Source organism: Ursus maritimus, unplaced genomic scaffold (genome assembly GCF_017311325.1).
Source record: "Ursus maritimus isolate PB19 unplaced genomic scaffold, ASM1731132v1 scaffold_1, whole genome shotgun sequence".
Taxonomy (NCBI): domain Eukaryota; kingdom Metazoa; phylum Chordata; class Mammalia; order Carnivora; family Ursidae; genus Ursus; species Ursus maritimus.
In genome coordinates this window covers 67,619,339-67,640,774 of record NW_024423343.1, presented here as the reverse complement: position 1 = coordinate 67,640,774, position 21,436 = coordinate 67,619,339, and the positions used below count along the sequence as shown (strand labels likewise).

Sequence of the window (21,436 nt, the reverse complement as noted above, 5' to 3'; positions counted from 1 at the left end):
TGACTTGAACCAAAACCAAGAGTGGGTGCTCAACCAACTGAGCCACCCACGTGCCCCCTTCTGCCCATTTTTAAATCCTTTTTGGTGTTGAGTTGTGTAAATTCTTTATATATTTTGGACATTAACCCCTTATTGGATATATCTTTTGCAAATATCTTCTTCCATTCAGTAGGTTGCCTTTTTGTTTTGTTGATGGTTTCCTCTGCTGTGCAAAAGCTTTTTATTTTGATGCAGTCCCAGTAGTTTGTTTTTGCTTTTGTTTCCCTTGCCTTAGGAGACATATCTAGAAAAATGTTAGTATGGCCGATGTCAGAGAAATTACTGCTTCTGTTCTCTTCTAGGATTTTTATGGTTTCATGTCTCACATTTAGGTCTTTAATCCATTTTGAGTTTATTTTTGTGTATGGTGTTTCATTCTTTTGCATGTAGTTGTCCAGTTTTCCCAGGATCATTTATTGAGGAAATGGTTGCTTTTTAAAAATTGATATGATAAATAGTCCTAGGGAAGAAAGAATACTGAAATGAAAATGAACTGCTTTCTCTTCTATTAACCCATTCTCAAATGAGATCAGAATTATCAAAAGGACATGAAAAGTTTGAATTGTCTTGCTTGTGGGATTACTGTTAGATTTTTTAAATAAAATTAGGAAAGTTTGTTTCTGTGAAGATTGTGCTCAAGAGTTATGGAAAATCAGAAAAATGCATTTTCTATACATTCATGGAAAGCTTAGTGATATCTTCAAACAATTCTAGAAGAAATTGTTGATCTCTTTATCTGAATATTTTAACACTTAAATGTGCTAGCCCATATTAGTTGCTCTTTCATGAGAGAGTATACTGGCTCAAGGTCACTTCAAATGTGAGAGCTGAGCTAGAAAGCTCTTTCTTCTATTATTGTTCTTTAGTAATTGTTCAGTAAAAATAATGACAGCAAAACTCTTCCCTCTAAAAACTTTCCTTGGAGGTAGAAATAGTCCCAATTGATCTTTATATACATTTGTATTGAAAACACAAATGTCTTAATGTTTAGAAGTAATCAAATTGTAGAAAGTTATAAAATGCATTTGAGTTATGCCAATTATATGGAGTTTGCCTTTAAAATAGCTGACTATAAATTCAATTTAGTCATAAGCAGGGTTTAACTGGAGAGGATCATAGATAATACTATTTGTGCCTTCTTTCTTGGAAAGACATGGAGAAAAGTACTTAAGTGGAACTAGGAAGAGCAAACTATTTCCTCGTGGAAAGAAAAACAAAGTAAAAATAGTTTAGCAAAAGATATGTGATATACGTAATTATGATAATATGTCCCTACACTTAACATGACAGAAACTTCAAAAACTGAAAAATATTGATTTGAAAAGTACAATGTTATTGTTTATTCGTTTGGTTAGAGGCCTATGTAAATGAATTTAAGACGTGATTTCTGTGTGACTTAGTTCCTGTTACTCTGTTTCAGGGCCATAGTCTGTACCAACGTTTTTCAAATTGCAGGTCACAACTCATTTTTAAATTTAAAGGATAGTAACTAGTATTTTTAAATGAAATAGAACCCCCTGGAATAGAAAATATCATACCACGTTGTTTATAGTTAGGGTAAATGTTGGTTTGTGAGACTTTTGTTGTGATTACATACATATATAAATATGTGACTGTGTTGAATATATATTTCTCACTATGGGTCATGCCCCCCACACACAAATTTTAAAACATTGTTTTATACTATTTACTGGAATAAATAATCTTATAAATGTTTACCCAATAGTGTAACAAGGGTCAATTGTATTGAAAGGCAATGTAATAGACTTATGTGTTCTCTCTCTACATTGTGCTAAAATTTGTTCTATGTGAGTAAATACATATGGACATTAGGGTACATTAATGTATTTGATGTTCAACAAATCTAAAAAGGGTCAGTACAAAATGAAATAAAAATTTTCTTACTGGTGTATTTGGGATTATTGCACAACCTGGATTTTCTTCATCACACCCACCTTTACTCACACGTGCTAATAAGGAGGAAGGGAAGTACTCTATTAAAAATTCTTCAATAATACTGAAATAATCTTTTGAACTATAACTAAAGTAGAGGAATTTCAGTATATATATTTAATATTAAGTTGTAGCTTGGGAATTTTCAGCATAAAAGATCATACATTTGATGTTGCTATGGCCCATCTGGAGAGTATTTAAAGTTATGTGAAACTGCAAAATGAGTCACTTATATTGAGTTTCATCCATACTCTAGTTTCAAGTTCTTTTTTTTTTTTTTTTGTCAATGAAACATTAAAATTAGGGCACTTCTACTTGTAATTCATATTGTAATTAAATAATCAACTATTTCCTATTTAGATTCCACTTCTACTTCTGCTGCAAAATTTCATTTTATCTCAATATCCTAACATTAACTATTCAGTAGAATTTTCTTTTGTGTGTGGACAGTTTATATGCTATATCAAAATAAGGAGAAAATCCATTTTGTATAAGTTGAAAATTGATTCAGGCCCTTGAAATAATTAAATATTTTATTGTATGGGGGAAACATCTTATATTCTATATAAACTTTTCCATTTTGTAATTAAGAGGCTGCCATTGTGAGATATAGTGGAATAGTGCTTCTTCTGACCTCTGAATATGGATGCATGACTTAGCTTTTGACATTCTTCCTAATAACACTCCAGAGGGCAGAGATACATTCCAACGTGACACATATTTGAATATGTCCTGCACAGAGGATAAATGTGATTTGTAAATGTATCAAGAACAGATTCTAAAGAGGCTGGAACTTGCATTTGTCTGGTTCAGGAAAATTATATAAATAAGTAATTTTTTAGTTTTTCTATTGCTATTTTGCTCAGACCTACAGTTTTTTTTTTTTAAGATTTTATTTATTTTTGCGCGTGCATGCGAGAGAGAGAGAGAGAGCACTAGAGGGGAAGGAGGGGCAGAGGAGAAGTTAGTGTTGACTGAGCAGGGAGCCCAATGTGGGACGTGATCCCAGGACCCTGGGATCATAACCTGAGCCACAGGCAGACAGTTAACCAACTGAGCCACCCAGGCACCTAGACCAATAGATTTTTAAAACTTTACCAAACACAAGAGTAGTAGGATCTGAATCATATCTTAATTTTCATTTATTCTTTCATTTGTAATATACGTTTCTTTCACTCTGATTTCAGACACTTTGCCCTGACCTGTCTCAGCACATGTTGTCTGAAAGACACAGGACTATAGGCTATAAAACATGTTATTCTACTGTATGTTTTACTGCATGTGAAACACATAAGAGCTGATATTTGTAGGTTGAAATATGTCTGTAGTCGGTAATCCTGTAGTCGACAATACTGATTTGTAAGACATGGAGGCCAAATCATTATCAAGATAATGCCTGGGAATTAAAAGCTTTCAAAGAAGAAACGGAAATTTAAAATTTTTCTACTAGTCAGATACTACAGCAGGCTTAGAAATAGATGTTGGAAGAGTCATTCATCTTTAGTCTAGCTTTTCATTTCTCCTTTCTGTTCAGTGTTCACTTTTAAGGCAATTTTTACATAGGTGCTCACAATCAAAACAATTTGGAAATAATCTGTATTTCACTTTGTTCAGTATTTTATATTTTGTTCATTCCTGAATGGTTAAATGGATTATACTTATCCCTCCCCCATTATTTTATTGAGTACCAAATGAGTGTGTGTATTGTTTTGAGCATATGCACAATGTTAAGAAGAGAGTCTCCATCTGGCCATTCTAAATAAATAAAAAAAATTATATATAACCTGAATGAAGGTTTAATGTATATGATTATAATTAAAAGTTTAGTTTGAGTAAAATGCATTATGCTGAAGCAAAGTAATTAGAATTCTGGTTTACCTGATAATTGCTACTAATTGCTTTCAAGAGATTAGATCCCCCCAACCTCATTTTAAATGGCAGTGGAATTATTTCACCTTGCCATAGCATTAGTAGTATTAATACTAATGATTTCCATATTTTCCTTGTATAGTTCAAAATGTCATCTTGTTAACAAGAATTCTTTATCCGAGATAAAAATGCATGTTACTAAATTGTCAGGATAACCGTATTTTGTTTTTCATCTCACTAACAAATGATGGCAACTGGAATATGTGACTATCTTTGATTTCATGGAAAATCAAATGACATTCCTTCTCTGAATATGTGGTCATTTTAATTTTAGTCTCTTTCTTTTTAAACTAACACTTGGTAATCAAATAAATTGTTGTGTCCAAGTAGGCTTAAATGATTGAATTAAACCCCTAAAAGATTAGATTATATTATAATTTATTCTCCAAAATTAGGGGAAAAAATATATATAGTGGTCCACTCTTATCTGTGGTTGTGCTCTCCATGGTTTCATTGACTTGAGGTTAATCATGCCCAGGAAGCAGATGATCTTCCTTCTGACGTACCATCAGAAGGTCCATAGTAGCCTAATGCTACATCACAGTGCCTATTTTATTCACCTCACTTCATCTCATCACACAGGCATTTTACATCTCATATCATTATAGAAAGGGTGAGTATAGGGTCCCCTGGGTTGCTCAGTCATTAAGCATCTGCCTTCGGCTCGTATCATGAACCCAGGGTCCTGGGTTGGAACCCCGTATCAGGCTCCCTGCTCAGTGAGGAGCCTGCTAACCCCTCTCCCTCTGCCCCTCGCCCTACTTGTGTGCTTTCTCTCTGTCTCTCTCTCTGTCAAATAAATAATCTTTTTTTAAAAAAAGGGTAAGTATAGTACATAAGATATTTTGAGAGAGAGAGAGAGAGACCATGTTCACATAACTTTTATTATAGCATATTGTTATAATTGTTCTATTTCATTATTATTATTGTTAACCTCTTACTGTGCCTAATTTAAAAATTATACTTTATCATAGGTATGTATGTATAGCAAAAAACAGTTTATATAGGGTTTGGTACTATCTGTGATTTCAGGCATCCCTGGGGGGGTCTTGGAAAGTATCCCCATGGATAAAGAGGAACTACTGTAAAATCATTTAATCTTCTTTCTTCCCATTCTACAGAGAAATGATGAAGAGGCAGTTGTGGATAGAGGTGGAACTCGTTCCATTCTCAAAACACACTTTGAGAAGGAAGATTTAGAAGGTAAGACCTTTTCTCCCCCTTGGGATAGTTTTTGTTATGCTTTCCTAAATTATTTCAAAGAGAAATATGAAGTTTGTCACAAACTGGAGAATTGGAAAAGTTGATATCAGAGTAATGGTGGTGGTGGTTTGTGAATATGATTGCTTTGATGCGGCCTGAAATGCCAACAGGAAGACCTACAAATAAGAAGTATCCGTTCATCCGAGGCATTATGTTGTGTGCCAGTCTTTCAGTAATTATTGCTTTAGGAATGACCATCAATTGGGGAAAGTTATGACAGACCAGCATACTAGGTGCTACGTGAGAGGGGAGAATAGGACAGGAAGGGCATCCAATCCAGCCTATGTTGTCAGACTAGGCTGTCACTGGAAGAGAGCTAAAGACAACTGGAATTTGAGTTTTACTCAGATATGTATGAGAGAGAGGTGGAGGCACCATCTGTGTGTGTTTTTTTCAATAGAAAGAAGGTCAGATAAGTCAACCGGGAGGTGGTATGATCCAGTAGTTATGTGTAAGGGATCTGAAACCAAACTGCACTGCTGGAAACTTGAGTCAGTTAATTTCTCTGCACCTCAGTTTTCTCAATTGTTAAGATAAAGATAACAATGGCCAAGATATGGAAGCAACCTAACTGTCCGTTGATACACGAATGGATAAGGAAAATATGACACACACACACGAATATTACACAGCCATGAAAAAAGAATGGGATCATTCCATTTGTGACATCATGGATGGACCTAGCGGGTATTATGCTAAGTGAAATGAGTCAGACTAAAAAAGATGTATTTTCACTCATCTGTGTAATCTAAAAAAACAAATGAATAAACAAGCAAACGAAAAGAATCAGAACAATTAAGTACAGAGAACAAACTGATGTTTGTGGAGGGAGAAAATGGGTAAAGGGGAGTGGTAGATATAGGTTTCCAATTATGGAATGAGTAAGTCACAGGAATAAAAGGCACAGAATGGGAAATATAGTCATTGATATCATAATAGCGTTGTATGGTGACAGATGGTAGCTATACTTGTGAGCATAGCATAATGCCTACATAAATTTGTCCAATCATTGTGTTATAATTACTGAAACTAATGTAATACTGTGTGTCAACTATATTCAAATAAAAATTTTTAAATTTAAAAAGTAAAATAAGGGTAACTGGAATATATTTCATAAAGCTTTTATGAGAATTAAGGGAAAAATACTTAGAATAGTACCTGGCATAAGACTTACTAAGTCTTAACAGTTATTACTGAACCACAATTTAACATATACATGTTATTACTTGATTTTAGTTTTTAACCAGAAATTATTATTAGTGCGATTCAAGGCATATGATATTTTTTATCTTTTGGTTAAAAAGTGAAACCCGGGTAATTTTAAGTAAAAATATTCAGAGATATCTCTTAATAATCCACCACAGCTGAAAAGTAAGGAGTATTCCCCTCAAGAATGGTCAGGTAACTAATTAAATTACAGTGAAATTCATAGTTCTTAGATTTATCTTTAGCTACAACAATTAAATAGCAGGAGAATTGATACAATATTTAGAGTAAACTTTCAACAACGATCCCTACTCAGCACCTGACGTTTTGTTTGATGCACAGAGAATGAGCAGGTCCAGGAGGGTTGTACTTACTGGGTGGGTATAGTGATTGCTATGCTATCCATAATCATTACACAAATTGAAGGGAGCAGAAACTTGAAAAATCTAAACTGATACTGGAGACTAAAAAGATAATTTCTCCTTGGATTTGAAATGCCATTATATTACATTATTTCCCCAGCAGCATATTTACCTTTTTACTTAGGTCCTGTCATGGCTTAAGCTTGTATTCAGTAAGCACGTGTAAGAAAACCCAATAAAAGCAAGAAGTGAGTCAAAAAACATAATTGCAGGAAAAAGCCATCTTGGGTTTAAAGATTGTGATGGATAATCTACACACAGATAATTGAAAGTTAACATTGATAATTTATAAATAATTACAATAAAATACTGAATTCCCTTTGGATGGAAAACACATAGTACAAAAATAGGATTTAATATGTTTATTTTAATTGTTATATCAATGTGTATTATGTACATTTTCTCTTTCTGGGCATGGTATTCAGGTGAGGGTGTACGATGCTTATTAAAAGAGATTTCTGATTGGCAAACACAACTGGGTAAGTCAGATTTTGTTCTGTTCATTGATGTCTATAGTCGTTAATAGTGGCTAAGTGCTAAGTCACTGGTGATTAAAATTAACGTCATAGAATGCAAATGTAACATTACATTTTAGAATTTTGAACTAAAATAGGAAAAACTTACTTATTTTGACTTTCTCAGTATTTGTTCTGCTCCCAGACCATACTAAGTAGATAAACATCCCAGCATCTGCGGATGGTGTACAAGATTCTGCTGTGATGCACACGATCTGTTAGTGGTTCCTGGACTGATTACTCTGAATCAGAAAATAATGCAGGGACAATGTGTTGAATGTCATGATTCAGGAAAAATCAACTGGCAGCCTAATATAAAATGGGTAAAGGGGAGGGTGCCAGTTAGAATGATAGCGTTGCTGAGGGTAATGTGGGCAGTAGTTTCTCCTTTTTTTGTAATTAAGGAAAAAGACCAGAGCTCCACATTTTAAGAACTCTTTAGTAATGTAGATAAAACATACAGATAGATATTTATTTTAAATAAAATAGAGTTAGGAATTGCTGTTGAAGAAAGACATACACTTTATAAACTCTTCCTTCGATTAAGATTTTAAATTTGAAAATTAGTGTTTATAGGACTTATGGATATATAAGAATTATTCATAGCTAATAGAACTACTTGTATAATTTAACATCCTGTGCACAGCTTGTAGAAATGCTAGGTGGTTAAAAATATCTACAAAGTCTCAGGTAAAATATGTTTAATGGAAAATGATCACTTGACCAATATCAGCAGCGTGGTATAGTATATTAGCTAATGCATTCCCATATATCATCCATTTGGATGAATAGTTATGTCAAACGTATAATTTCTCCCTTCAAAGCTATTTATGTTTTTGTTTTACATGTAACTTTACCATTTCCTCTCTTTTTTTCCTATTACCTAAAATGGAGAACATACAATTTTGTTAGCTTCTGTTCACCTCCTGTATTTCTGTATCATACAGTTAGTAAAGTCTTTGAATTTATCTCAGGTGCGTCCCTTCTCATTTCTTCCCCTTCATTCCCACTGCCACTGCTCTAGTTCTTTCCCTGTGTACTGTGTGCTCTCTTTCCTACAGTCCGCCCTCCTTAAAACTGCTGGTGTTATTTCTGAGCCTATTTCTGCTTCCTATGGTAAAATCTAGTGAGCAGCATTGAATCCCTATAATTAGACCAAATCAGGATTGTGAGTGGAGCAAACATTGTTGAGGTTAACCAATGTTTATTTTTGGTTTCTTACATCCATGCGGGATTAGTACTGTACAAAATACAAGATTACAAAAGGAGAAATGCACTAATACCCTCGAAATTCTTTCTTCAACTTGCCCTTTAATACATGTGTAGTGGACAGAGTGGCCAGATAAAATAGACAATGCTTAGTTATATTTGAATTTTAGGTAAGTAAGGAGTATCTTTTTAGTATAGGTATACCATGCAATATTTTATTTATTGCTTTTTACTTGCCAGATCTGGCAACCTTAGTAGTGGTTGTTACCAGGAACCATCCAAATCCCCTCTTAAGGATTGTGGTGCTTATTTCCCCTGTTGCCATGGGTGTTGCCTGCTGTTGCCCCACTGCTGAGCTCTTCCCCAGAAATTACCTTCTGCTGAAAGGAGCTGTCTCTTGCTATGGGAGCTGCCTGCCCTGTGGCACATTGAATTCAATGAAGGAGGAGAATAAGGGCCTGGCCCCTTTGCCTCAATTTGTTATAACTCTGAAGGGTGATCTCAGCTTCACAGCCCCCCCGTGGAATCAGCAGAGGCTTTTACTGCAACCATACCATAATTAAATTTCTTCCTCTACGAAATGCTGCTGCACATATTTCTGCACAGGTGTTATTGCTGACAGCTTTCTTCAATGAACTCTTTGAACACAAATCTGTACTTCAGGGTTTGTTTGCTGAGGAACCTGACTCACTCATTCATCATTTTACTGCCCCCTGAACAGTACCGATAGACATATACACTTGGTAACTGGCAGGACCTTCATGGTGATGTCTTAGCCTGTGAGGCTAAGAACTATCGTAGTGGGAGAGAAGGCTCCCAAACTACTTGCCTTGGCCATGAGAGTATATGAAAATCAGTATTGCATGTGACAGAAAATGGCAGAGATTGGTATCATTTGTATTTATTTGTTAATTTATTTATTAGAGTAAGAAAGAGAGAGCATGAGTGGGGAGGGGGCAGAGGGAGAGAAAGAATCTCAAGCAGACTCCCTGCTGAGCAGGAAGCCTGATGCAGGGCTCAATCCCATGACTCTGAGGTCATGACCTGAGCTGAAATCAAGTCCAACCAACCATAGTTGGTTGGTCCAACCAATTGTGCCACTCAAGTGCGCCTAGTGTCATCTTTAAAGACCTAATGTATATACTAGTTTGGCCATTGCAGATATTGTCAAATTGTAGAGGATTGTAGCGGATGACTGCAAACTTGGCTGAGTGGAAGCATCAGTTGCAACTGCTAGATCAGAAATGGAATCTTCTTAGAGCAGGTTAACATGGCCTCAGGTATGTGGTATGCAGCTCTTGATCTGGCAAATGCACCTTTTTCTATTACTATCAAGAAGGACTACCAGAAGTATAACGATATACATGTATGGTCTTGCTCCAGGGCTGTGTTAAATCTCCTACCTTTTGTCATAATAGAGTCCAAAAAGACTTGAACTGAGTGGATACTTTGCAGAACATTACATTGCTTCATTGTATTGACAAAATGAACAAGAAATGGCAAGTAAGTTGGAGGCCTTGATAAGATAGATGGGTTCCAGGGTCTGTTTCCCCTCGAACCTGTTGTAAGGACAATATGAGAGTGTCAACACTCTACTGAGTCTGAAACTCCACGATGGGTGCATGGATAGCCGGGGTCAGTTTGCACAGGCACAGTGAAAATAACCAAGTGCCCCTTCAGTTACTCTTTCTCATCTCAATCCTCTCTTCATGGTCCACCCTGGTCCCACTTTTTTTCACAATTGATGCCAGCAGTTTTTAAAGATTTAATAATTTTTTTTTCAGATAGGACCATTGCTGTATCTTCTGCAAGTGTAAGAATAAATTAATGGCAAACCTCTAAAAGTAGTATGTCGTATTAATAACTAGATGATAATAAAGAGAAGAGTTTAGTAGCAAAAGATGACATGCTGTTATTTTAGTAATTTTGACTGACTGATCAAGTTTCAGTCAAGGTAATACTACAAACAACTGGATTGTTTTTTGCTAAAATTTTTTAAAATACTTTTTTCTTAGTTTTTGATGTAATGAAAAACTAAGGATATACTGTATGGTTACTAACATAACATAATAAAAAATATTTAAAAAACCAAAAAAGTACTTTTTTCTTGCTAAAAAAAATAACACAGTATTTACCATTTTAGCCATTTCTAAGTATACAGTATAGCAGTGTTAAGTATATTCATATTGTTATGTAACCAATCTTCAAAACTTTTTCATCTTGGAAAACGGAAGTTTATACACATTAAGCAACTCTCCCGTTTGCTCCCCACCCTATCCTGTAGTAAGCACCATTCTATCTTCTGTTCCTGTGAATATGACTACTCTAGAGACTGCATGTAAGTGAGGTCATGCAGTATTTGTCTTTTTGTGACTGGTTTATTTCATAGCATAATGTCTTCAAGGTTCACCCATGTTGTAGCATGTTGGACTTTCCTTCCTTTTTAAGGTTAAATAATACTCCATTATAGGTGTGTACTGCATTTTGTTTATCCATTCATCTGTTGATGGGCATGGTTGCTTTTATCTCTTGGCTATGGTGAATGGTGCTGTTATGAACATGGGTATGCAAATATTTCTTTGGAATCCTGACCGTAAGTGGATTGCTGGATCATGAAGTAATTCCATTTTTAATTTTTAGAAGAACTGCCGTACTGTTTTCCATAGCAATTCACAATTTTACATTTCCATCAAGAGTGCACAAGAGTTCCAGTTTCTCCACATGTTTGCTAAAACATGATTTTCTGTTTGCTTATTTATTTGCTTTTGATAGAGAGCCATCCTAATGGGTATGAAGTGATATTTCATTGTGATTTTGACTTGCATTTTCCTAATAACTAGTAATATTGAGCATCTTCTCATATGCTTGCTGGCCATTTATTCATCATTTTTGAGAAATGTCTGTTCAAGTCCTTTGCCTGTTGTTTAATTGGGTGTTTTGTTGTTGTGGTTGAGTTGTATGAATTCTTTATATATTCTAGATATTAACCCCATATCAGATATATGATTTAGAAATTTTTTCTCCCATTACATTGGTTGCCTTTTCACTCTGTTGATTTTGTCCTTTGATATACAGAAAATTTTATTTTTATGTAGTCCAGTTTGTCTAGTTTTACTTTTGTTACCTGTGCTTTTGGTGTCATACCCAGGAAATGCTCGTCAAATTTAATGTCATAAAGCTTTTCCTATGTTTCTTTTTAATTTATAGTTTTGGGTCTTATGTTTAGGTCTGTGATCCATTTTGAGATAATTTTGTATATGGTGTAGAATGCTTGCTCCCCCCCACCCCCCACGACTCATGTGCTTGCTCTCTCCCCCAAAATATATATATATACATAATAATAATATTAAAAAAGATGTAAACTCAGAAATAAATGTGTGAAGGAAGAAAATAATTATTCTGCTGGGAGGGATCAGTTAACACTAATGGATGGGAGGAGTGGGCATTCTATTTCTGTGTGGAAGGAAATCACTGGCAAATGGTGGAGATGGGAAGGCTCCAATTTGGGGCAATCTAAAAGGCCTTAAACAAACATAATATAATAAAAAATCAAAAAAAAAAAAGGCCTGAAACAGAAGAACAGAATGATATTCCTGAGATTTTACTGTGTCTTCTGTGTTCTCAGACTATAGAAAAATAGAAATACTTGCTAAAACTATGGAAAACAATAGTCTCTCACTAAATAGATTCTTTATGTGTCAATGATTTAGGGAAATATTTAACCTGTGAGGAGCAATGTGAACTATAATAGGTATAATGTTAGGCAACAAAGTAATATGAAAAGGGCAGAAGGAGAAGGAGAGGGAGAGAGAGAGAGAGAATCTTAAGCAGGCTCCATGCTTAGTGCTAGCCCAGGGCGGGGCTCAATCTCATGACCCTGAGATCATGACCTGACCTGAAATCAAGAGTCAGCCGCTTAACCAACTGAGCCACTCAGGTGCTCCTATGTATATATTTCTTATCTTTTTTATTATAAGCTTGTTGAAGGACAAATTGTCATCCTACACATATTTGTGTTCTCCCATGTTATCTAGCACTTTTTTTTTTGAATTAGATAGGAACTAAAAATGTTCTTGCATTGAATCTCACTTATATGTCATTCAATAATATATCGCTAATCATGTAAGAAGTTAAATTTAGGTAATGAAATTAGGTGCATAATTAATGCTCATCAAATATTTAATTACCTTTGAATTTCATGTAAATACAGAAATTTCTAATTATGTTGCACTGCACTAAGGTAAATCAATCTAGTTATATTTCAATGATTTTCAGGAATTACTAAGCTTAAAACTTTAATAGAAAAGTTAAACTCATCTTTAAGTCTTGGCCTACAAATTAAATCAAGGAGACATTTTCTTTATCCTGTATTGCTTTTAGCAGACAGTAAAATACTTTTCAGTCAAGGATTTAATAAAGAAAATTATGCCCCTATCTTGATATTCTTTTCTTCATTCCATTTGAGGGAAAAAAAATGGTTTACTAGTTGATTTCCTTTGGGGACCACTTAATAGATGGTGGACCCAAAATGTAAGTAAGCACCTTACACAAAGCGATCATATAACATAGTTCTATCAATGGTAGTACCCTCCCACTTTCTTGCTTTCACCCCATTCCTGAGCTCTGATGATAACAGAGATGGTTTTCTGACTATAATCATTATAATGTCAAAAGTGGTTTCCCCTAAAAAACTAAAGATAATGAGTACCGGTCCTATATTTATGACACAGTATTTTGCCACCAAAGTAAAAAATTATTGAAAAAATGAAGACAAGAAAAAGCCAAAAATTAGGCCTATACCTTTTCTTTCTAAACTTTCGTCTCTAAAAATTGCCAAGAGAAGGAAAAATTGCATTCTGCTGGGAGAAATCCAAGTTGTCTTCACAGAGACAGAGGTGGGTTTTGAAGGATGAATGGGGTTTCTGAAGGCAAAGAAGGAAGGGTCTTTTATATTGTGGAATAGTTATTATGGTGTGGCTAATGTGCTGGGATTGTGTGCATGGGGGCAAAGAGTGACTGCAGATGATGTTTAAATATTTGCATGAGATATTGGAGAATGAATTAATGCTTAAAATTATCAAATGAGGTAAGTACTATAAAAATCTCCATTTTACAGTTAAAGAAACTAAAGCACAGAAGATTAACCTGCCCAGTCCTAAGGACTAGCAAGTGGTAGAGCAGGGATTTGAAACCACCAGGGTCTGGGCTTTTAACAACTATATTGTAGAATTAAGGATGATGCTCAGTTTTGTGTTTTAGGGGATGGAATGGGGCAAAGTGATTATTAATTGAAAGACTTGGGCATATTTCCTCACTTGATCAAGACTATATAAAAAAGTGAAGACTTTTATTTCCTATTATGAAGCAATACTAAATTCAAAAATTAGTACCCATGTCACAATGGTTTTCCAAATGATTTTGCAAAAATTTGAGAAGCTTTGTAGTTAGTAAATTCCCATTAGAGAAATTCATTCCCGCAAATAGAAGAGCCTTTCTCCCACTGGAAGCCTGTTTTATTATAGCCTCACGTTCTCCTGTTTTAAATTCTCATCTCTCTGCACCATGAAATGAGTAATCTTATTGTTTCCTTATTCCAAATGTCTTTTCTTTGAAAAAGATTCATTTTTTTTTCCTGTCATTATTGGTTGATCAGCTTCTGTGCAATTTTGTGTTGATACAAGCTCAATGTCAATTGATGGGGGCAATTCTAAGTGGTATTTGGTCCGTTGGTAATGAGTAGTGAAATTAGTTAATTACACAGAATCCATCTGAAATTGTACATTTTGCCTGCCAAATACTTTGGATATTTGAGGCTGGGAATTAGGCACATAGACTAATACTGAAGATTCCAGAAAAAAAATTGTCAATACTAAATTTCATTTCCTTATTGAGCAATCTTTGTCACCTGAGCACATTTCATAATGAGCTGTTGTATTTTTCCCTGGGTATCCTAAGAATAAGAAACAAATAAGAAAATATTGTTTTAAATACTTTTATTTCTAAAATTAACTCTCAGGTGAGCTATACATCATGTTCCATATTTCTTCATTTTAGGCATTTCACATAATTTATGTATGTGACCCATATGAATATATTTTAATATATAATTTGTTTATGATATTTTGTTTATTTGGAGTGGTAACTTGATAGTTATTTATAATCTGTTTTTATAATATATTGTAATTCCAAGCAAATTCAAAAGATCTTAAAGTATTCTTAAAAATTTGGTTGTGGTTTATTAGACCATTTGTAAACAGTTATAGACATGTGTTTGCATGAGGGCAGTAACATATATTCCAATGTGTATATGTGACTATGAAATCCTGTAAATTTATGGTTTCATAGTTTAGGGGTCCTGGTTATACATTTTGCATCCCTAGTTTAGGATGTCAGTTTTTAGGTAACTGATTTTAGAATAAAAGACCTTGTTGTTAATCTCCCTTCATTACTCCTTGTAAGTCAAGCTCTATTTAATACGATTTTCTACCTATCAAAGATATGGTATAGCATTTAGGGTATTTGCTTTCTTTTTATAGGGGGAAGGGGGAGTATTTGCTTTCTAATGTGACTTAAATATATCATCAATGAATGAGTAGAACTGTGTGTTTGTGTGTGTGTATGTAACATTTTCAATCAATTACTATTTCAGAGATAAAATAGATGAAAAGAAATTCCTTTTCATTACATTAAATATAATCCTATAAATATTAAAAGAAGGAATTTTACAGCAAAGAAAGTATTCCTTTAATCCTTAAATATTTGAATCCTTAAATATTGAAAACTTTGAAGACAGACCACAAATGACCAAAGCTTCTTAATGTATACTACATAGGTTTATATTAATATTATGCTTTTGCTCTGCATTTTCTTGACATCTGAGACTTAAGGGTGTTCATTATTTAGTTACACAGTGTAATAGTGTGGGAGTAGTACTGTGAAGGTGACATTGTGAAGTAGATGAACTTAGTCTACTTCTTGATTAAATTCTTAAATCTCTATTTCAGCTGCTAATCTTTCCCCCAGAATGATCTAGCTTTATTTATTTATTTTTTAAATATTTATTTATTTATTTTAGAGAGGGAGAGAGTGTGTGAACTGGGGGAGCGGCAAAGGGAGAGGGAGAGGAAGAGAAATCCTCAAGTGGACTTCCCGCTGAGTGTGGAATCCCACCCCTGGCTCAGTCCCAGGACCCTGAGATCATGACCTGAGCCAAAATCAGGAGCCGCTTACCTGACTGAGCCACCCAGGTGCTCCATAGAGCGATCCTACTTTAAAGTTCCTCAGCTGCATATGATTGCAGCCTCCTCAAGTTGTCGCCTTCCTTCCTTCCTTCCTTCCTTCCTTCCTTCCTTCCTCCCTCCCTCCCTCCCTCCCTCCCTCTCTCTCTCTCTCTCTCTTTCTTTCTTTCTTTCTTTCTTTCTTTCTTTCTTTCTTTCTTTCTTTCTTTCTTTCTTTCTTTCTTCTTTCTAAAGATTTTATTTATTTAGTTGACAGAGAGGGAGACCGCAGGGAGGGAACACAAGCAGGGGGAGTGTGAGAGGGAGAAGCAGGCTTCCCGCTGAGCAGGGAGCCCGATGCGGGGCTCGATCCCAGAACGCTGGGAGACACTTAATGGCTGAGCCACCCAGGCGCCCCAAGGTTGTCGCCTTTCTACAGAATTGTCTCACAGTAGTACACGCAGGGATAGGCTACCGGTCAGTTAGGATCTTTCTAGGGAAGTTGTCATCATTCACCAATATTTAATTAAGTACTCAGGCATACAAACACTGAGCCATTTTCTGTTTTATGCTCTTCATTCTCTAAGGTAGGTTCAGATACTGGTGCCACCAATAGGGCACTTCAGTCCTATATTCCTTTGGAAAAAAATATCAGTGGCCACTTTGCACATTAATGTTTACATTAAAATATAAATTGATATAAATAGGGGTAATAATTATTAAATAATAATTGAAAGAGGTGATGTTCTTAATTTTCTGGATAATGCACACCTATAATTTAGCAGTACTGGTATCATTGGTACCCTAATAGAACTAATTCCATTTGGGTACCAGGATGCTGGTATTTTTTTGAATGCACTCTTACATTTTCTCCCAGTAGCCTTGTTTATTTCCGCATTTTGTCTTCCCACTTTTCTGGCTGCCTAGTCATTCCTATTGCCTTTAGTGTATCAGAACTGCTGAAAGCACAACGAAAGAAATCGGATTCTCTTTCCTTCCTTTCTCCATCATTTCTACCCTTTAATGAGCTTCAGGTGGGGTGATAATAAAGGAAACAAAATAATTGAAATTGTGATTAGAAGAAAGTAAAATTTTAATTTTCTACTGGTAAATTAAGCTTTTGTCTCTGTGGCAGGCAGATTATGAATATTCCTTTTGACTACTTTCAAAACTGCTTCTAAATTACCTTAGGAGCATTTGTAATAAAAGTATTGCAGTCCTATTAGCAAAAGGATTTCTAATTTATAGCTAAATTATTTAAAATTATGCGTATTTTTTCCTTTGCATAACTCCGTTTTTTTCTGGTGAAGACAATTGCCATGATTTAATTAGATGAGAATATAGCACAAAAGCATTTTATGACATCACAGTGATTAATACAAAATTATAGTGTCAGCAACACCAATACAGTTAATAACAGTGATCATGAAAACAAAAGTCTTGTTCAGTAAGCTGAGATACCGACTGTTTATGTGAATGGCTTATTTCTCTCATGCTAAGATTTATTAATATGTATCCTATCTAACTATTAAAAAGTGCTCTTAATTGCCAACTACAGGGGCTCTCTATCCTCATTACTTTTGAATTCTCTGTTGTTTTTAGAACTACGACTATGCCTTAGTTTTTAGACCTCTCCTCTCATTTCTCTTCCCTTGGCTGATGATTTTCTCAGATCATGCCTTCCTTGGTATTTTTTCTGTTTTACCCAGTGGCCTCTCTTCCTCTGCCTGACATTTCTATACTTTTTTTTTTCAAAATTACATTAGTTTTATTGTTTTAAAAATTATTAAAATATGGGCACCTGGGTGGCTCAGTCAGTTAAGCATCTGTCTCTTGATTTTGGCTCAGGTCATGATCTCAGGGTCATGAGATTGAGTCCTGCATTGGACTCCATGCTGGGCATGGAACCTGCTTAGGATTCTCTCTCTCTCTCTTTCCCTGCTCCTCCCCTCCCCCAAATAAATTAAAAAATAAAAATTATTAAAATAATATGTATTCTATTAGAAAAATCCATATATAAAGAAATATAAAAAGCATAAAGAAGGCAAACAAACAAAACAACAACCCTGAAAACCCACTACCTAAAAGTAATACTATTAATTAGTCTGAGCAGAATAATAATGGAATTAATACTATGAACAGAAAATTAATTTAATTATGTGTCATAAACAGATACATGATTATAACTAAATTATATACAGATGGAATTATGGTACCTTTTTAACTTTTAAATTACTCTCATTTCATGAAAAAACATCAAGATCTTTCCATGTTATATAGATACTACTCATTTAAATTGCTACTTAGCATTTTATTGCATGGTTGTACCATGCTTTATTTAACTAATTCTTTATCAGTGGAAATTTTGATTATTTCTCATTTTTGTCCTTTAAACAAAGTGGCTATGAACATTATTGTATAGGTATTCTGTATGTTTGACCTTCCTGATGTAATTCACAGAAGCAGAATCACTACCTCAAAAGGTTATTAAATTAAGATTTTGATCCATGTTTTTATATTGGCTTCCAGCATGATTGTACTGAAATAAACTCCCATTAACAAAATGTGAGAGGTTCCTCTATTTCTTCAAACCTTTGACAATTACAATTCTCATCTATCTTCGAAATGTTGGTTTCCTTCAACATCTATTCTTGGTTATTTTTTCCTTCTTATTCTTCCTACTTTCCCTGGATAATTCACTTCCTGGAATATCATTTCCACCTATAGGTGCTGTAGGCGTCTATATGGGCAAAACCAAAATGCTCAAGATGTGTCCTGTGGACCTTCATACATTGACTACATCTAAGGTAGACCCACTGGAGAAGATGGATATGACTTCAGGAGAGGTCGTCTCATACAAATATTAGTTGAGAAAAATGCTAACTTACAAGGAACATGACTGCTAAATTAAAGTATTTGAAAGATTGTTATATGGAAGATGAAATATCATTTTGTATTATATGGAAATAGTAGAGTTTCATATAAGGAGAAATGTTTAAAGTTGTTAAAATTAGGACATGGTCACTTAATATAAAGTTCAGAAATGTTGAATTAATTTCTTCAGCTCCTATTTATTTCACATGTTAAAATGAAAGATTTTAATCAGATGATCTCTGAAGAATTTTCCAGCTCTAAAATCTGTGATCTTTAAAGTGAAATTTTAGAGTATGCTTTAAAATATAAATTTCTTGTTAACTTTGCTTAGTATTTAAATACCTTGAAGTTTTTAAGTTTTCTGACTGACAAGGAAAGTTTGTTAGTTTTAAATTTGAAAAGGAATCCTAATTCTGTATAAATGAAGTAGTTAGAAGTGTCCTAAAAATTATTTAAAACCACAGAAACTTATTTTATACCTTTCTTGAGGAAATTTTAAGTAGAATAATATAACATTATATACCTGATTATGCAATTAGTTGCTTGACTTGAACTTTTGAAAAGTTTTATAAGGAAGTATAAGGTGCTAAGAGAGTATACGCTGGCAGTTCTGTGTGATGAAACTAGGCAGGTTTGATAGATCTGATTACATGGTAGCATAGGAGTTCCCAGAAGCAACAGCAGGACAAGCCAGAGTAGGAGTACTCTGCAAGCCTTTGTATCACATTTGCGTATGTACCAGAGGTCAAAATAAGTCACACAGCAAAGCCTAGATTCAAGGGTTTGGAGGAATAGATTTCACCTCAGATGGGAGAAACTGCTAAAATATTTGTGGCCACTAAAAAAAAAAATCTACCGTATTGTCTCTTACTTGTAAATATCTACACAGAAATGCCAGGTTTTTTCATCTTTGCTTTCCGATGTTTTGTTTTATTCCTTCAGTTCTGCAGTTGAAACCCACCAACTTTCTTCATGGAAATCTCCTCTTTGTCTTCTCAACAGCTCTTTGTTTTCCCAAGCAAGCCTCTTTGTCGTTAATTACCATAATTCCCAGAATGAGCCACTTTCTACATGTCCACATGTCTTTTGGATTAACACAATACAAAACTAAATCTGGAATATTTTACAGTTTTCCATTTTTGCTCATTTCCTAAGCTGTTTCCCTAGAGCAAAGTGGCAGGGCTGTTCAGAAATCGTGAATTAATTAAAATGGGGAGTACCACCACCTTCTCTTTTGCATTCATTTTTTAAAGTATCTCAGAACATATGTTGATCTATTTTCTCTCTCTTCCTTGCAAAATAAAACAGCAAACATAAATATTTTAAGATAATAGTAAAATTGATGGGGCATCTGGGTGGCTGAGTCAGTTGAGCGACCGACTCTTGATTTCGGCTCAGGCCATGATCTCAGGGTCATGAGATCGAGCCCCAAGTCAGGCTTGTGCTGAACACTGAGCACTGAGCATAGACCGAGCCTGCTTAAGATTTCATCTTCCCTCTCCCTTTGCTGCATCCTTCCCCCCTTCTTGTTCGCACGCACTCTCTCTAAAAAAATAAATAAATAAACGAAGTAATAGTCAAATTACAAGCTTTTGTGATCATAAAAGTATTCTGTCCTACCTTATTTTTTCCCCTGCCTTAGCGTGTACCTCACATTATCCCCCCAAATTGCTCCTCTGCTTTTTGCACACATTATCCCACTCCTCTGCTAATATAAAACCTACTTATTATTTTAGACTCAAGTCAAGCTCTACCTTCTCCGTGAAACTTTCCTTGATTGTTCACATCATGATTGATTTCACTGTAATAGAAATTCCTACAGCATTTAATGGCTGGCACCACTTTGGTATTGTTTACTGCTTATTATTTGTATTCTAATTTGTATATTTGCTGCTGTTTTCTTTGTTGGCCTTGAGTCCTCAACAATTGGATAGTTAATCTTTTAAGTGCAGGGATCATGTCCTGTAAGCATTCCTTATTATCCCGTTTTTTGATTGATTTAAATTCTAGCCTCTCTGAGCACTGTAAACATCCAATATCAAGCTGTTTTACAACCTAACAGCACTGGGCATTCTCCTGGCTTTTTTTTTTTTTCTTAGAAAATACATATTATTAGGATTCATTCATTTATTCGAGAAATGCTGAAGCTTACATGTTGAGGCTTTTCATGTTCCAAGATGAAAAATAACACTGCTATCTCAAGAGACAAAGTAATTTAGTTGCTATATTTTGCTCAAGACAGTGTTATAAATTTATAAAAAGAAGTTTTTTTGTTGTTTTTTTTAAATGTCACAGTAGTAAACTAGTGAATCTCAGAGTATGGCTTTTTTGATGAGTAGCATTAGCACTTGCAAGATTTCAATTTTTTTTGATAGAATAGTTACAATCATGTGACCCTTTGTTTTGTAATGATTACAAATATAGCGCTGAGGTGCCGTGACTGTGACCAGTGCTGGTTTGACACTCTTTTTTCTTTCAGTGAAGCAGTCCAAGAAACAACAGTGCAATAGCCTATACACACACACTCACACCTCTTGGTCTCTTTCTTTCTATTGCCCTCCCTCAGCAAAGAATTTCTGTTGGAATTAGAATTCTTTGATATATTATGATAAATGATGGCTTGTTGTGTTTCCTGACTCTAATGTTAGAGTCTCCATGGAATTAAAGATCACATGCTTATTCAGCTTAATATACTTGACCTTTTCCCATGATTGACATATCTAAATGGCTGTAGCAACTCAGTAATTATGCACCAGCTGTGTTATATTCATTTCACGGAAACAAAACAAAACAAACCCACAGTTCTCTT

At 34.7% G+C, this 21,436-nt stretch overlaps 1 protein-coding gene across 2 annotated transcripts in view; it reads left to right on the top strand.

The window, feature by feature from the left end:
- Positions 1–21,436, top strand: part of SLC4A10 (solute carrier family 4 member 10) — a 214,739-nt gene that overhangs the window by 28,661 nt on the left and 164,642 nt on the right. For both annotated transcript variants that reach the window (XM_040644562.1, XM_040644559.1), the window contains exon 2: positions 5,043–5,124. In XM_040644562.1, coding sequence (XP_040500496.1) covers positions 5,043–5,124 — 82 coding nt within the window. The remainder of the gene's footprint in view (positions 1–5,042; positions 5,125–21,436) is intronic.